Raw genomic sequence first — 16,161 nt, 5'->3', positions numbered from 1 at the left:
TGTTCTTTCATCTTAAAAAAGCATATCATATACATCATAAGTTCTGTTCTTCACTAAGGTTTAATATATATATATATATATATATATATATATATATATATATATATATATATATATATATATCATGAGTTTAAATGAAGCAACGCAGAAGCATGATTTTTTCAACGGTTGCAAATTCAAGACTGATTTGAGGTGATGAGGGGATCCCTCTCCACTGTATTTAACGGTTTGCTACATACAACCGATTGCTGTGTCATTCTCTTAAGTCGTTTACACATCAATTAACATTGATTGCTCTTCTACTGCCATGCAATTCTCGCTTTATCTGCAAGGTTCAGCAAGCATGATCTCATGCTTTATGAAGTAAGGCTGCCAACAAAGACCAAATTGGCAGGATTGATCTCTAATGGTTTCTGTGCCATCAGCAACACTTCCTGCTGGATTTCTCGTTCACTAATTCCTCATCCATTCTGTTGAAGCTACGTACCGAACTGACTTTTGCCTTTCTTCTTTCTTTTGTTCCTTTCCAGCATAAGGAAAAGAAGAGCAGAAGTATGACTTCATAATTTCTCATGCTTGACGACTGCTTCCCCACCAGAATTGCCTTCGAATATGTCGGTTTAATTTGTTGGGCCAAATAAATTGCCTCAAGGTTTGGATGAACTATAAAGAGACGCGATGATGGTCATACATATAAAGTATGCTGATTCACCAGGCTAAGGGTTAGACTTCAACCTTCTGAGTTAAACAAAAAGAGAAAAAAGAAAAGAAAAGAAATTAATCAAGCATCAATAAATTAGTCTAGAAAAAGTAAGTTCGGAAGTCGATATGTATCATCTGATTTTGATGCAGTGCTGATAAATAATTAAACATTTGTTCAGGCTCTCTTTTTGGAGAGACAAGCTGGATAGGCAGATTATCACCAGTTTATGACAAGAAATTTGTTCCAAGTAGTGAATTTTTATAAATGTCTTTTCGTTCAACCTGATAGCAAGGAAATCTAAAATTTTACTGGTTTTACAGGTCTAGGGAGAATAAATTTAAGATCATTTCTTATGGAATATGGAGTACTTTCTTTTGGCAGGCTTTTCAGGAACTTAAAAGGACTAGTTTGGCAATAGTAATGCATCATTACTATCCTATGAATCTGCCTCAATTTTTTTTTATAGATTAACAAAACATCTTAAGAATATAGTATTTCATGAATCTGCTTAATTTTTTTAAAAAAGATTTAATATGTTACTGTTGCCAAACAGCTGCTAAATGAACATAAATAAATGTTTCAACTAAACAAATAAAATCAAGAGAGAGATAAAATCAACAGAAAGAGATCCGCAATCATAAGAGAAAGCTAGATCCGGGATGTCCCAAACAGGCCGATGGTTGGAGAAGAGGATATGTAATTGAAAATGGGACTAATCGACAAGGCACGGCAAAGCAATAAATGCTGTGCTTTAAAACTAAGAAACCCTGCATGTGACATTATAAAATTTGTTATGGTGCCACAATAAATGGTTTTGTTTCGATTTTTTCTCTTCCACCTCTTTCGGAAGAAAAGAAATCACCACCTAGTTATCCTTCTCACGGTTTGCTTATGACCCTTGTAGGTCACTTTGAGGTGCCTCTGATCCACCACCAACATGAACAGTAGAATCTTACCTGCCCATTTGCTTCTAAAATTTAAAACTGATGAAATAAATCATTGTCGTTATAGTGTTAAACATGGTCTGGATTTCTTTTATGTCTCTTGTTGACGAATTTTCAGAAAAAAACAATGTCTTGTAACAGAAGCAGGGAAAGGCTATTGAAAAGTAGGTCTTAGGTCTAATTTTCAAGATTTCCTTACTCAATTGCACGTTTGCACCTTTTTTTACGTTAGCTTCACCCCAAAGGGGAGGACGGTGAAGTGCCTTTGTCACTCCAATTCTTCTTCTCTTTCACCAACGGACTTTCTATATATCCTTACCCGTTAATTTTGCTTCATGAGCTTCTTCGCCATAAAGAATGTGAACAAGATGAGCTCCTTATGTGGACCTATGAAGGGTGCTCTCTCGCTCTGCTCATTCTCTGCTGTTCAAGAAGACTCATTTGACAGTGAAAGCGAGGAGCTTCCACCTACCAATTTCGACATACAGCATGTAAGGATAAGCGACCATGGTGAGGGTTACATGTTGAAAGTCGGAAACTGTCTTTGTTCTTGCATCAACTAATGCAAATTGACCAATATACTGTATATCAGATTAACGTGCCCTGTTCTTTTTATCTTTCTTCTGCTGTGAGAATTTTCCTTCTTTGGTAAGTGCCGTAGTTGATGCTTTCCAATATTAGCTTACCTGATCATCTTATTTTTTCCTCCTCCTAGAGATTAATAGCAAAAGTTTTAGCGATTCACCCAACAAGCAACAACAAAAACAAATAACAGTCATTGTTTTATGCCTCTTTCTTCCTGTTCATCTCCTCGGTACAAATTTGGTCTAAACATTGAGAAACTCATTTTGGCAGGCAAGCTATAAGTATAAAGGAAAGAGATTTTACATGAAGTTTAAGTAGCAATGAATTAATCCTAAATAGGAATTGCAGAGATGAGCGAGATGAAAAAGAACATGAACGGCCACAAAAAAGTTGTGGCCCAAACAAGTGATGGGTTGTGGGAGTTTCTTCATCTGTAGGCGCACCGACTTGACATTTAGGCGCTATGAGATCGTCGATCAAGAAATGCACTAGCTTAATTTGTTTCTGACATTTCCGACGATTTGCTTATACTTCCTCCATTCATTGTCCAGGCAATCATCTCTGTAATGCGAAGCCGGGCAACGGACGCTAGACAGAGGCCACAGAGTTGTAGCTCTCTGAGTGACAGCCTTCAGTGGGTTTTCTCTCCTATGACAGGAGAGTTCACAATTGCTCCAAAAGAGTCGCATTCCGCAGCCTTGCCTGGACCTAAGGAGGATGACAAGAGGGAAGATGAAACAGAAGCATATTTTTCTGTAAAGAGTAGCTTCTCTCGCTGCTCAAGCATAGCTGAGGTGGAATTCAAGGACGTGGGGAGATGGTGGCAGTTGATTAATGATCTGGGAAGGTGTGAAGGCTGGCCGTTTGGGCTCCTATGCCCGAAATCGGTGCTGTTGCCCCCTCTACCAAGCGCGCCGTCGGAATCATGGGTGTGGCGTAAAGAGGAGCATCAGTTGGCAAATAGAGAACAGTAATCGTTTTATGATGAGAGGTCCTTGCTCCTTTCCTTTCAGTTGAGAATGCCGATTCATTCATGTATGCTGAAAAGTACTTGTTCTACGTACGCGAATAAGAACTACAGATCATTTTTCGAATGCCTCTTTCTTAAAAAAAAAAAAGAACATAACTGCGTCAATACTTCATGGAATCCAATGATGACGCGTTCTGAGAGCAGGGACGAGAAGAGCAGTTGGCTTTTCTGAGATCCTCATCGTTTGCGGGAGCGAGTGAATTTTTTTTACAGTTCCGCTTATGGATCAAACGCAGAGACAAGGTAGTCTTTTACTGTTGTATGACCCCCATCTGTTGATCTTGTAGCTGATGCATGGGCATCACCATCCATCGTATGACAATCTTGACAGATGATACAAACACCTGAGTCCTGCCGTCAAAAAATTTCAGAGGGAAAAGCACCCAACTAGATTGCTTTAGTAGCAGTGGTTAAGAATGGCATTTGTTTTAACTGTCACCCGATCTCATGTAATACAAGCCGTGGAAGCTTACTGCTGCGCTCTCGTTCTCTCCCTGACAACAGGAATTTACTCCCATTGTATCACTTTAAAAAGGGGATTATCTTCTATCAGGCAGATTATACATCTAACAACGAAAAAGCATTTTGATCTTAAATCCATCTAAAGAATAATACAGACGGCCAGCCATGTCCAAGCCAATACAAGAGACGCATAAACAACATTAATCATAAAAATTCTGCGGCCAAGTACATTTTTCTCCCAATCAGCAGTCATTCACAAGCCTCCTCACAAGTATAGAAATCAATGCCATAAAACCTCATATTATTTTATAGATACAATCACGGAGCTGCAAGCCTTTTATATGCAAAACTACCGAAACAATGATTAAATAATGTCGATATTGCCCGAGCTGATATATACTTCCACCCTATTTTAAGAGGCTAGAGGAATTGGATTAAAAATTGATCCAAATATTTGCCATGCCACTTGACATTGTTACAGGACCTTTTTCACTTCAAAGAATCCAGATCGCTCACTATGTGCTGTCGTAACATCATCAGCAGATGCAACCGCAACAACGACCCCATTGTGTCTAACTGTATCAACCGCCTCTGCAAACTGACGGAAGTCCTTCACACTGACCAAACAAAAAAGGAATCAGGGCAAAAAGCATAGCCTGCCATACTGTAACAATTCAAACATGAAAGAGATCGCAGTTTCAACCTCGTAGAGAGGATTTCCTCACGCCTCTTCTGTCTTTCCTCTTCTGTAACACCTAACAAATGCCGCAGCAAACTGAAAATACAAAAGATCACATTATGTTCATGATACAGATCCCATGTTGCAAGTTTAAGCAATTCGTTAAAAATAGTTTACTTTCATGCTTACTTTACAAGTAGTTCCCCCAAATGACAAAAAAAATGCAGTGACTCCCTCAAAACTCAAAAGGCATTGGAATACAGCACAAATCACCAAGTCCGAATGCCAGGAGTGATTGATCTAGTGTATGTACATGGCACAGGTACCAAGAGGCCAAGAAATAAACAGAAAATGGAAAAAAGGGATCATAGTCGATAGTACTTCAGTTTGGACAAAGCACTAAGAATCAATTCAAAAGCCCAGATATTCACATTTTTTGGTGGATAGTTCAAAAAATTTTGACTAGTGTAGATAAATGGGTATTTTATAGGTCCCAAATGCATGTTTCTGTTGAGTGTTCACTATCACAGGCATGGAACACAAACATGCAAGGAAAAAAAATGTTCACTTTCACAGGCATGGAACACAGACATGCAAGGAAAAAAAAATGTGTCCATTGTGATAAGTGTACAGAAAGAGAGAGAGAGGGGGGGAGAAAAAAAAGGCAAACAACTCATAAAATATTGTCAACAAATTTTACAGCATTTGAATGTCTAGAATAAGCAATACTCATATTTCCTTTACATTGTAAGAACAGCTTCAAGAGACAAAAGTCAGTTCCTCATGGCGTTCTGATTCATGTCAGCAAAGATGATACTAAAACATTAGCCTACTAACAAATTTGCTTGGCTACGAGGTGACATTGTTACATGCATTTAATATGCTTGAGATAACAAAAAATATCAAAAGAAAGTGTGATGAATTCATAAAGATAATTAATAAAAGGATATATTCCCAGTACACTAAATAGTCAGAGAACTATGTACCTGGCTGACACATCCGATTGCCACATCAGGTAAATCATTACTAGCTATCTTTCCTACATGAGAATACTCACGTGAATAAATGTTCAATAATTGTATAGATGACTTTCATACCTACTGTAGCCTTTGGCGTCTGGCAGTTGATATGCGTCAACATCTCCAATTGTTCCAATAATTGCTTTTGTAAGGCAATCTTCATCTAACTCTATTTCACGAAGGAAATCTGCTGTTTGATCGTACACATCTATAGTCTTCAATAAATTTGGGTCTCGATATGATAGATAAGAGAAGACACCTGAAATTGAACAAGAGCCAATATATCAAGAATTAGGAATAAAATCATGTGTGCAGATTACAGTGAAGCTGCAAATCTGATAAGAAAAAAGTACCTGAGTCTGTGTCAAAGTCACAGAATCCTCCATATGCACCACCACTTACACGAACTCGGTCCCACAGCCATGTATTTCCTATATACTTTGAAATGACATAGGCACTACCATGTAGCTGGTAACCATTCTCATAAAGATTAGCAGCCTTACCAACATAATTCACCTATTGAAACGAATAAAACGTGAGCCCTCCAGTTGCTTAGATAAAGAACAAAAATCAGAAGGAATATGAACGATTGTGTATTCCATGGAAGCAATACAGTCAAATAACTTCCTTACCTTGGTAGGAATAACCATGCACTCATGCCCCAGAGAAAGAAGACCATTCCAAGAAACATTTCTCGTGGCCTTCTCCCTAGGAAGCGAATCAAGAAATCTGGCCACATGCTTCTCTGTACTTGACAGGATTTTGCCATCAGCAGTTAAATTGATCAGGCAGCCCTCTTTTGAGAGTAATGATCTGCGTATCTCCTCAAGAGATGAGGAAATGGAATCCCATTCGTGGTCGATTTGCTTTTCAAGGCTTTGTAAGAATTCCAGATAGCTGAAGATAAGAGGGATACAGCTCATTAAATATGCATAATGGAAAATATAACGCACGTAAAAGCTAAATACAACAGTACATAAGATGGGCAAATTCATGGTACCATTACGAAAACATGATGATTTCATCAACAGACCAGTTATTTTCCACCACATGACGAGTATAAAAAACATGCACAGTAAATCATGCATTTTCATGCAGGGAACTAAGTGCACCACCATTTTATGATGACTTCTTATGGATCTTCAGAGTAAAACAACAAAATATTCCTACCTGATACCACCCATCTGTTCAGAAATCCATCCTGCAATGTTTAACTTTGCCTCCATCCTTGAAGCAGCCATACCATCACCACTGCCCCTTAATCGATTCTGCAGAAATGGTGAACTATATGAAAATAATGTTTAAGTACAACCGAATTATACACAAACAACTGCTTGTTCATTAATACCTCCATTTTTGCTTTGCTTTGAGAGACAAATTGCTTGAACCGTTGCTGATCAATGAACTGAACTTGCTGAAGGACAGTATTCATCTGAAAGCAGGATAATATGGTTAAGCGACCTGGATAATCACTAATTATTATGTGCAAGGTAGGTAACCGGGGTGCATGAAGTACAGACATCTCTAAGGTGTATAACAGTTTAAAAGGAAAAGACCAAGCTGCTCCAAAAGGGAAAAAAAAATGAAATTTGGAGATTTGTTTTGTCATCCACTCCCAAAAGTCAAGCAAAATGAAAGAAAATATACTCTTTTTGGCCTGTCTATATATGATTCTATATATGCAAAAAGAGAAAATAAGAAAGTAGCATTTGGTAAGCAACATTGAATGGTTTAACCACAGCACTCAACATTTTAAACAGATCTCAGTGACAAAATCCAACACCTCAGGGAACTGAAATATATCATGACCAACAGTAGATAGTACCATCAGGGTGAATAGCACAATTTCAACAAATGTGAACCCGTAAACTAAGAAAGATGACCATAAAACAACCTAGTTATGATACAGAGAAGATGATACAACTGAAGCATCTTAATTAAAGCAACTACTACCAGGTTGAATAGGTCTTCAACTCTTCCTGCCAATGCTTTACCACGAACAATCATGACACTGCATGGCTCATCTTTCCCTCTTATGGAGGATGTGAATGGGGATACTGTAATCCCTCCTGTCTTACGTCCAATCAATTGATTAAGCTGAATGAAATCCATATCTTTGGTACCCATCTCAAGCAAAGATTGGCTGCCAAAAATTTTACATGACATGTCTTCAATGCCTCTTGTGATTTGAAAAAGGAGATCAGATGTAAAAGAATCTGTTATCATGCAGAAGAAACAGACTAATGAAGGGTGCCTCACCAAAACAGTGGTATGAGAGGAATCAGTTCTGGCTTCAAGGAGGTCATATCAAACACTGCATCTGCATAGAGTATACCATTTGTGAAAAGATCATGCTTCAAGACCTTTACACCGTCCATCTCACCAATCTGCAAATTTCATGAGTTCAAAACTCGAACCAAAATTTACAACACATACAGCAGCAACATAAACATTAGGAAAAAGAAAACAACCTGTCCATGCTAAGACTGTATGTGAATACTACAAAAGTTTTGCTCAGAAGCCTAATGGGACAAAATTAATTGATCTTGCAAAATTAAAGGCTGTACTACCAAAACAACCAGCACCAGAAATGTTGAAACCGTGAATAATTACCTCTGTTGGCACATGTACGGGGTTTTCCGGAATATCTTGCAATGAAAGGCTTGGTACACATTTGAGGGCTTCAGGTGGGTCAGGAGTTTCCTGCTTTCTCCGAAGTTCCTGAGTGGTGCGTGCTAGCTCTGAAAGATCTTCTTCTGTCATGCATTCTTTGACTTGCTGTAGAATTTCTCTCTCCTCTGCTTCTTCTTTTGAAGCTTTTTCTGGGTCGGGCTTCATGTAATGGATGGCAACCAACAATAAACAGTTATTAATCGATAAAACAGCATCTCATAGCCATTGAACAGCATTCCTGATTTATTAAATAATATACATTTATGAAATTCTACAGGAATACCTGCATCTCAGTTACAACACGATGAGGATTGTCCAAAATGTACTTCTTCAGCAGTGGTGAGAAAACAGCTTTTGATCCTTCATCAGAAATTTGTGTTTTCAAAGCTTCTAGACGTTTCTCATATTTCAAAGGCTCAAATGGGTCCATATCATAAATCCATTTCGCCTGTAGACATAAGATCAGACGAAAAAAATAGAACTCCCAAGAAGTGCTGGATTAGTTTAAGTTCAGGTATGAAATCCTATACTGACCATGGATCGAAGCATCAAAGACAGGCCTCTAGGAAATGAACCAGTATTGTTCTCCCGAAGAGAAAACTCAATTGTGTTCATTGTTGCTTCCACTGCTTCTTTATCAAAACCTTCATCTGCTAACTTGTTTAGGGTGTTCATTATTAGCTCCTCCACCTTCTGGACATCATCTTCAGAAACACCCTTCAAACCAATACTAAATTGAGGCTGAAGGAGTTCATCATCAATTCCATCACCAACAATTGCATCTCCAAGGCCACTTTCAAGGAGAATTCTTCTCAATGGAGAGGCAGGAGTTCCCAACATAAGATGATCTAAGAAGCCAAAGGTGAACTCAGTTTCCAAATCAAATGGCTCATCAGATAGAAGCCAATTAATGCAAACCATGTGCCTCTTCTTCAAATCACCAGCATCTCCAGAAGGATATTTCTCAACAACCCTGACAGGAACTGAAAATAGCCTTTGGCGATCAATCTTTGATTTGTCTGCTGCTGAACTTGCATCAAACTGATCCAAGAATGCTGTCCCCAACAAGAAAGATAAGTTAAATGTTAACACTTAGCTTCAGAAAAGAAACTTTTCACATGTGACCCAGTCACATTCATGAATATGCTAAATAGCTTATTAGCATCTGCAACTTGTAAAGGATCATACGAAACACAAAAACATTGTCACTAAACATGAAGCAGTAGTTGAACATGACTTAGAAAACATGAACAGCCTCATTCAAATTGAAAGTTTCTTGCTGTTTGTTAGTTTAACACATCTGTTTCTCCTTTTTCACCTATTGTATGTCCTTTTGCATCAAAACATATTGTAATGTCCTATAATGCATGGTAGTTCTGAAAATTTCTTCAGAAATTGCAAGTCCAAAATAGCCATCCTCTGTAGCTCCAATTTATAATTACCTACCGAATACATTTCCACTTATCTTCAAGCAACCAAGTCAGAGAAACAGGTTCATTGTGCAAATTTCAGGTAATGTTCATAAGATGATAATTATACACAGATAGAGGAGCTGAAATCCTCTGGCCTTCTGAACATCCAGCCTTTCACACATGAAGCCCTCTACAATGCATCAGGCTGCATATATGAGAAGCTGGAGGCATCCGGATATATATATATATATATATATATATATATATATATATATATATATATATATATATATATATATATATATATATATAAAATATATATATATACATATATATCAGTGTCCCAGATATCGTGATATTTTCAAAAATATCACGTTATTAACATCAAAAATAAGAAAAAATAAAAAAGGGGAAAAAACGTGATATTTTGAAAAAATGGGAAAAACTATGTATCGTGTTATTATCGCATCTTTTTTGTGATTTTTCATTTTTCTATTTTTTAGCATTGATTTTATCATGGATTCAAATATAAACTTAAACTAAATTATTTTCATCACTTTTATTATATATATATATATATATATATATATATATCAGTGTCCCAGATAGCGTGATATTTTCAAAAATATCACAATATTAACATCAAAAATAAGAAAAAATAAAAAAGGGGAAAAAACGTGATATTTTGAAAAAATGGGAAAAACTATGTATCGCGTTATTATCGCATCTTTTTTGTGATTTTTTCATTTTTCTATTTTTTAGCATTGATTTTATCATGGATTCAAATATAAACTTAAACTAAATTATTTTCATCACTATATATATATATATATATATATATATATATATAGAGAGAGAGAGAGAGAGAGAGAGAGACACACACACAGACACAATGCCAGTGGAGCTGCATAATTTTATGCAAGAAATACCATAGTCTTCTGTGAACACCCTAAAGTCTGACGTGAACGCAAATAAAAGCACATTTCAAAACTGTCTAATCCAGAAAACAAAAGAACATATTCAATTGAAATGCAGTGGTTAATTTTTCAGATGAAGAGACAAAGTTACTGAAGCATCTACCACTTAGGATCAGGAGTCTCTCATCAGGGCCATCATCACCATAGAACCAGATCTTCGCATTGCTGGGATGGTAATATTTACAATGAAATTCCTGAAATGAATCATGTGAAAATGTGACAACTACACCATAGGTTTTTAATATCCAATAGCTTCCAAAGAATACAAACTGATGCTTCTTGGACAGTATAATTTAAGGAAGAAGAGAATGACATAATTTTCCAAATTTCTACAACTATTTCTTTGCACTTTGTTCATGAAAGGTTGTTAGCATGTGAACAAATTGGACATATAATTCAGAAGGTGGTGAAACTAAACCTTGAGCTCTTCAAAAGTAAGTTTGGGAATAACACGTGGGTCTCCTCCACTGTCCACACCATAAGTATTATCAGGAAAGAGGGCCTGCACAGAAACAATGTCATCCACACAGATCCGACTTGTATAGCATCATCAATTAATATTTTTCCACAAGTATGACCCAAAATTGAAATCCCTAGACACTTCCCATCCAAAATTTGACCGCAATAAAAAATCCGAAAAACTGAATACTAGATGAAAAGAATCCTGATATGTTATTAGATTTTAGACAATGAGGATATGAATGACAGGCATCATTACGAACAAAAGCGAAATTTCTCTGAGAAGGGATGAAAAACAATGGGACATAAAATTCAACCATAGGCATATTAGGCTCTCAAGCTATTAAATTAATACTTATTTTATTCTTATTAATAAATTTCATGCCTTAGATAATGTCCTGCAATCAAATGGAAAATGATGATTTCATATCTCTAAACCAGTGTCACAGGAAACATATTTCTTTCAAAAAAATGTGAAAAAACATTAAAATCAAGTCAGCCAAAAAAAGGGAAAAAATGTGTTTTGTTCAAAAATTGCCGAAATGAAAAAACACAAATAAAATGTGCTTTTTCATGTTTTTTTTCATGCTTTTGCCTTTTTTCACATTTTCACATTTTTTAGTTACCAGATTTTTATTTTCGCATTTTTCACATGGAGGACCTTTGCTTTTTTAACTTTTTTAAAATTTACCAAGATTTTCCCTAGCAAAATAAGTTTTTTATATCATACCCGAGAAAAAACTCGCCTCTTAATACCTGAAAACGATATTTGTGACAATGCTCTAAACAAGTGTTTATGTAAAGAAACTTTCTTTTGTGTCTCCATAACAAGCCATCACCACATCTAACACATAACAGCAGGAGATGGCTCTCGCTTGGATCCTAAAAGTCAAACTGATTATGGTGCCTGCATTGATGTGCATGAATCTCTCTACCTTTGTGTACATTCACAGGTTTACCTGTCGGGATATCTCTGACAATATGTTATCAGGTTGTGAATAAATGCCTTTCATTTCATTAAACACAACACCTGTGAAAAGGAGGGAAAATTCTTCAGTATAATGAACCACCATGTGCTTCTCTACAATCCAGAAGGGGCTGTGATTGCTAACAAAGAAACCTTCTGAATAACTGGTCTCCAAAAGAAAAATTCATAACAAATAACACCAATATTAACATGAAAAGAAATATAATGTACTTCATTGACAAAAAAGGTTAATGTCGCTGTTAATGGCTCTTCATGTGCATGTCCACATGCCTTCATTAGCAATTTCTCATCATATGAATTTGCCTTTTAAGTACAGGAAGTAAAGTCCAATTCCAATATATAAAGAATGTCTCATTGTTTAATAGATGAAAAGTTTTTTTTTTTTTCAGCACTAAAGTTTGTCGTCGATTACCTTTCTTTCAGTTTGAGGAGTGCAATTAGATAAGTAGAAACAAGAATGCTTTGACCCTTGATCCTTTCCAATTTTTTAGTTCTGAAACCTAGAAAACATGCTGCTAAGGTATTTGATTGTCCTCCATGCAAACCAACTAAGCTGTGGTTCGCAAAGTTCTTTATCTAGCATATGCTGAAAACAGGGTTTGCTTTCCAACACTACCAGTTAGAAGCACTTACAATTCAAATTTATATCAGTTCTCCAATTGAGCTAACAGCTGGATGACAGAACAAATAGGTTTCTTAGTTAGCCAAAAAGAAATGGTTCCAACAATGTATGCTAAACCAGGTCATAAGTAACCTAGTAAGAATGAAGAATGAAGTCCAAAAGCCAAAACGCTAGCTTTTCAAAATCCGTAGGACCACTCAAACAAGGACATTTGTACCCTCATTGTAAGGAGAGAATAATTATATACCTTTAAAGGATATCTCTTCTGCAGGATCATTGAGCTCATAGTGCCAACCTTCTTGTTGAAATGTTTGAAAATCCTCAACACATTTGGGAAAGAAAACAGCATCCAGATATACATCAACCAAGTTATAGAAATCCTATGGAAGAGAAAAAAACAGATTATCAATGCTAGAAATAGTGTAAAAAAAAAAGATGAAGATGACATGCAATAAGTTTATATTAGGATCAGACAGTGATACAGATGAAGATTACATGTGATGAGCTTATATTAGGACCCCATGTCCTCAAATCAGCTGACCAAGTTGGTCATGATTCACAAACTAGAAAACAGAATCCTATCAGGAAGGAACCTATGAGATAGGCTCTTGTGAAGAACTTCAGCAAGGAGAATTCATTATTCAATTAAATGGACTATTGTGTAATAAGTACATCACCTTATTGTTTGTAGATGCAACTGGGAAGCATGTCCGGTCTGGATATGTAAATGCATTGAGAAATGTGTGCAGGCTACCCTTTAGGAGCTCAACAAAAGGTTCTTTAAGTGGATACTTTCTTGATCCACACAAAACACTGTGCTCTAGTATGTGAGGTATCCCAGTTGAGTCCTTTCTGCATTTCATAAGATCAAGTAGAAAAAGTCCTATGATTTTCAAGAAGCAATATTACAAGCATAATCAACAGACATTCCAAGAATGATCAATTATTCTGGTGTCTCAAATCTCAAATGTTGCATAAACCTTTGTAACAATATTGCATCATACATGCAACTGGATAAGAGAGATAAAGTAATGACTATAAACCATTGTTACAAATATCATTCCCGGGTGTTTAATCGCAGGTTTTTCTCAGGTATTTCACAGCAAAGTTGTTTTTCACAGAAAAATCTCGGGCAAATAGTGGCAAACTTTTAAAATTCAAAAACATTAAACATTAGATAAAATAAAATAAATGAGAACCTAATAAGAAGGCATAAATAAAACCTAAAAATAATGGAAAATAATTTAGTTTAAGTTCAAAATTGAATCAACAATGATATTAATTAAGTCACACGGGTGCACCAAAAATGGTGCCACACCCGAGTCGACTCAGATGAGGATGCAGGCGCAGGCCCCCACAGCACCCGACTCGGTTTGACCGAGCCAAGTGCTGCTAACCGCACCCACTTTTTTTCTCTTGTTTCTTTTTCTTTTTCTCTTCTCTTAACTTTTCCCTCTTTATTTTTTCCTCTTCTCTCTCTCCTCCCCCATTTTATTTAATAAAATTTTGAATTTTGTATGAGATTAAAGTAACCTTGATAAAAAATAAAAAATATAGACAAATAAAATTACTTATATAACAGATTATATATATGTGTGTGTGTGTGTGTGTTTATATGCCCTTGCCGCCCCCGCACCCAATTCTTTTTGGAACTTATCACATCATGCACTGCATATCCACATGCATCCCACATACTCCGACATAGGATATTTTATTTTTAAAAAAAATAAAAATGAAAAAAATAGGAAAAAACCGGTGATAAAATGCGATAAAAATTATATAAATTTATTTGTCACTTTTTTTTTCAAAATATCACGATTTTTTCCTTTTTTTTATTTTTCTCATTTTTTCCGATAATATCACGATATCTGTAGTCGAGACTTATAAACACATCATGGGCTCGTTTCTGAAAGTTAAAAGTGAACCTTTTCTGTTGAATAGTATAAATTTAAGCAGAAATTTCAAACCTAAAGAGATTCTGAAGCAGCCCATCTGTATTGGAAACTCAAACGAGTTCAGATATTTCGGAAGCAAAAGAGAGAATCTAACTGATCCCATTTTCAGAAGAAGCAAGTGCAACCCATGAAAGCCTCGAGTTATAACTTGTAAACATGTTCGGAGCGCATTACAAGGAACACAAGATCATCCAGAAAGTCCATTGGGTAACTGCTTTAAGAAAGAAAAACCAATTTACGGTAAAGATCGCCCATTACATTAAGACACTTAGTTGCGTTTTCAGTTTTAGAAGACTGACTCGCTCAAGGTAAATCAGATATCTGCAACTTCTATAACGTTTTCTACCTACAGAATCCCAACGTTCATATTATAAGTGAATAAGACAACTACTTAACAAGATTAAACTGCACACTTTTCAGCCGTATCATATCCATCCTTGTTATGGCAAAGAACAAGAGAAGCAATAAGGAGTTGGGAAAAGCACTCACGGAGGAGTACGGAAGACTATGCCAAAAACCTTGTTCTCATCGTCATTCGATACCGACATAACCTGCGCACCTGTTTTCTTGTGTCTATAAAGAACTGCGTTCGCCTTGTATTCCGGAATCCATTCTTCTGAAACTCTCTCGAACCCAAGTTCTTCAGCAACATCACTAGTTCGACTTGTTTCTAACAAAAGAGGGCACAAGAAAAATAGCCGATATTTAATGAAAGAAAGAGAAAAATGAAGAAACAGTGAAGAACCCCGAAACCATACAATAATAACACAGAGCAGTAGTTCGAGGAAAACTCACTAACGCCTTTCATCGAGAGAGAGAGAAGTTCCCAAAGAAAGAAGGACAACTAAACAAAACAATACTCGCAAATTGAGTACCCACATGAGAAAAAATACCACTTATATAGAACAAAGCCCACACTAAAGAACGTAGGGCTTCCTTGACTTGATCTTCGGAAGCATCTAGGAAGGAAACAAACATGGCGTGCACGTACCGGAGCAAAGAGGCCCACATTAAATTTTTCCAAGAGAGAGAAGCATACCTTGATGTGTACCCTTAGAAGAATGGGGTCGCAATGGCCTCAGGTGTCAACGAGAAGCTCCTCCTAAGAAGAAAATGAGGGGCCAGGATACACTGTGGGCAGCCTTGAAGCTCCGACTGGTTCTCTGGACGTCCTTTGTTGAGAGAAGATGAATGCCAAGCGAACAGCTTTGGCCGCCCGAAGGGAACAGCCTTCTGCCAGGGTAAGGAACGAAGCAGCACCACCCTGTCCATGGCCTTCTACCCCCTCGACTTCTTGCTTGAGGCACTCGACTACTGGTTCCCGGAGGAATGGATGGTTTGATTGCATGGAAAGAAATTTTGGCTTGGTGAAAGTTCACTCGGAAGGATGGAAGTTGGAACATTTCTTTATCATATACGAGATGTGTAATGTGTTTGGTGAACGTACAAAAAAAAAAAAGTCAGTGAGAGAATGGAAGAAAAGCAGTTATAAACAACTAACTGTTTTCATTTTCAATTTATATTTCAATAATCACACAAATTTTGTTTTCATAACTTTTAAATGGAATAAAAAATTAAACAAATCCAACAATGAAAATTGGTTCGGCTATTTTCTTTTTGCAGCTCATTGGTTTTCCCAATGATAATATGATC

The 16,161-nt window shown here is 36.6% G+C and overlaps 2 protein-coding genes across 4 annotated transcripts; one reads left to right on the top strand and one right to left on the bottom strand.

Annotated features, from left to right (window-relative positions):
- Nucleotides 1-1,895: 1,895 nt before the first annotated feature.
- Nucleotides 1,896-3,541, top strand: LOC116259220 (uncharacterized). Its single transcript, XM_031636924.2, has 2 exons — nucleotides 1,896-2,138; nucleotides 2,784-3,541. The coding sequence occupies exons 1-2, from the start codon at nucleotides 1,983-1,985 to the stop codon at nucleotides 3,204-3,206; spliced, it is 579 nt and encodes a 192-aa protein (XP_031492784.1). The 5' UTR covers nucleotides 1,896-1,982; the 3' UTR covers nucleotides 3,207-3,541.
- A 368-nt stretch (nucleotides 3,542-3,909) lies between these two features.
- LOC116258318 (presequence protease 1, chloroplastic/mitochondrial-like) lies at nucleotides 3,910-15,857 on the bottom strand. 3 transcript variants are annotated; one of them, XM_031635406.2, is made up of 19 exons: nucleotides 15,548-15,857; nucleotides 14,998-15,178; nucleotides 13,231-13,405; nucleotides 12,801-12,933; nucleotides 11,903-11,973; nucleotides 10,903-10,986; nucleotides 10,588-10,678; nucleotides 8,630-9,150; nucleotides 8,379-8,543; nucleotides 8,036-8,254; nucleotides 7,682-7,809; nucleotides 7,376-7,565; nucleotides 6,771-6,854; nucleotides 6,593-6,690; nucleotides 6,055-6,319; nucleotides 5,776-5,938; nucleotides 5,501-5,681; nucleotides 4,428-4,499; nucleotides 3,910-4,341 (listed from the first exon to the last, which is right to left on the bottom strand). In XM_031635406.2, the coding sequence occupies exons 2-19, from the start codon at nucleotides 15,054-15,056 to the stop codon at nucleotides 4,200-4,202; spliced, it is 2,841 nt and encodes a 946-aa protein (XP_031491266.1). In that variant the 5' UTR covers nucleotides 15,057-15,178; nucleotides 15,548-15,857; the 3' UTR covers nucleotides 3,910-4,199. The 3 variants fall into 3 exon arrangements, with proteins under 3 accessions (XP_031491266.1, XP_031491265.1, XP_031491267.1); XM_031635405.2 differs by lacking the exon at nucleotides 15,548-15,857 and adding an exon at nucleotides 15,304-15,372; XM_031635407.2 differs by lacking the exon at nucleotides 15,548-15,857 and adding an exon at nucleotides 15,267-15,345.
- Nucleotides 15,858-16,161: the final 304 nt, after the last annotated feature.

The sequence above is a fragment of the Nymphaea colorata genome, chromosome 8, assembly GCF_008831285.2.
Source record: "Nymphaea colorata isolate Beijing-Zhang1983 chromosome 8, ASM883128v2, whole genome shotgun sequence".
Taxonomy (NCBI): domain Eukaryota; kingdom Viridiplantae; phylum Streptophyta; class Magnoliopsida; order Nymphaeales; family Nymphaeaceae; genus Nymphaea; species Nymphaea colorata.
This window is presented reverse-complemented; position numbering and strand designations above follow the sequence as displayed.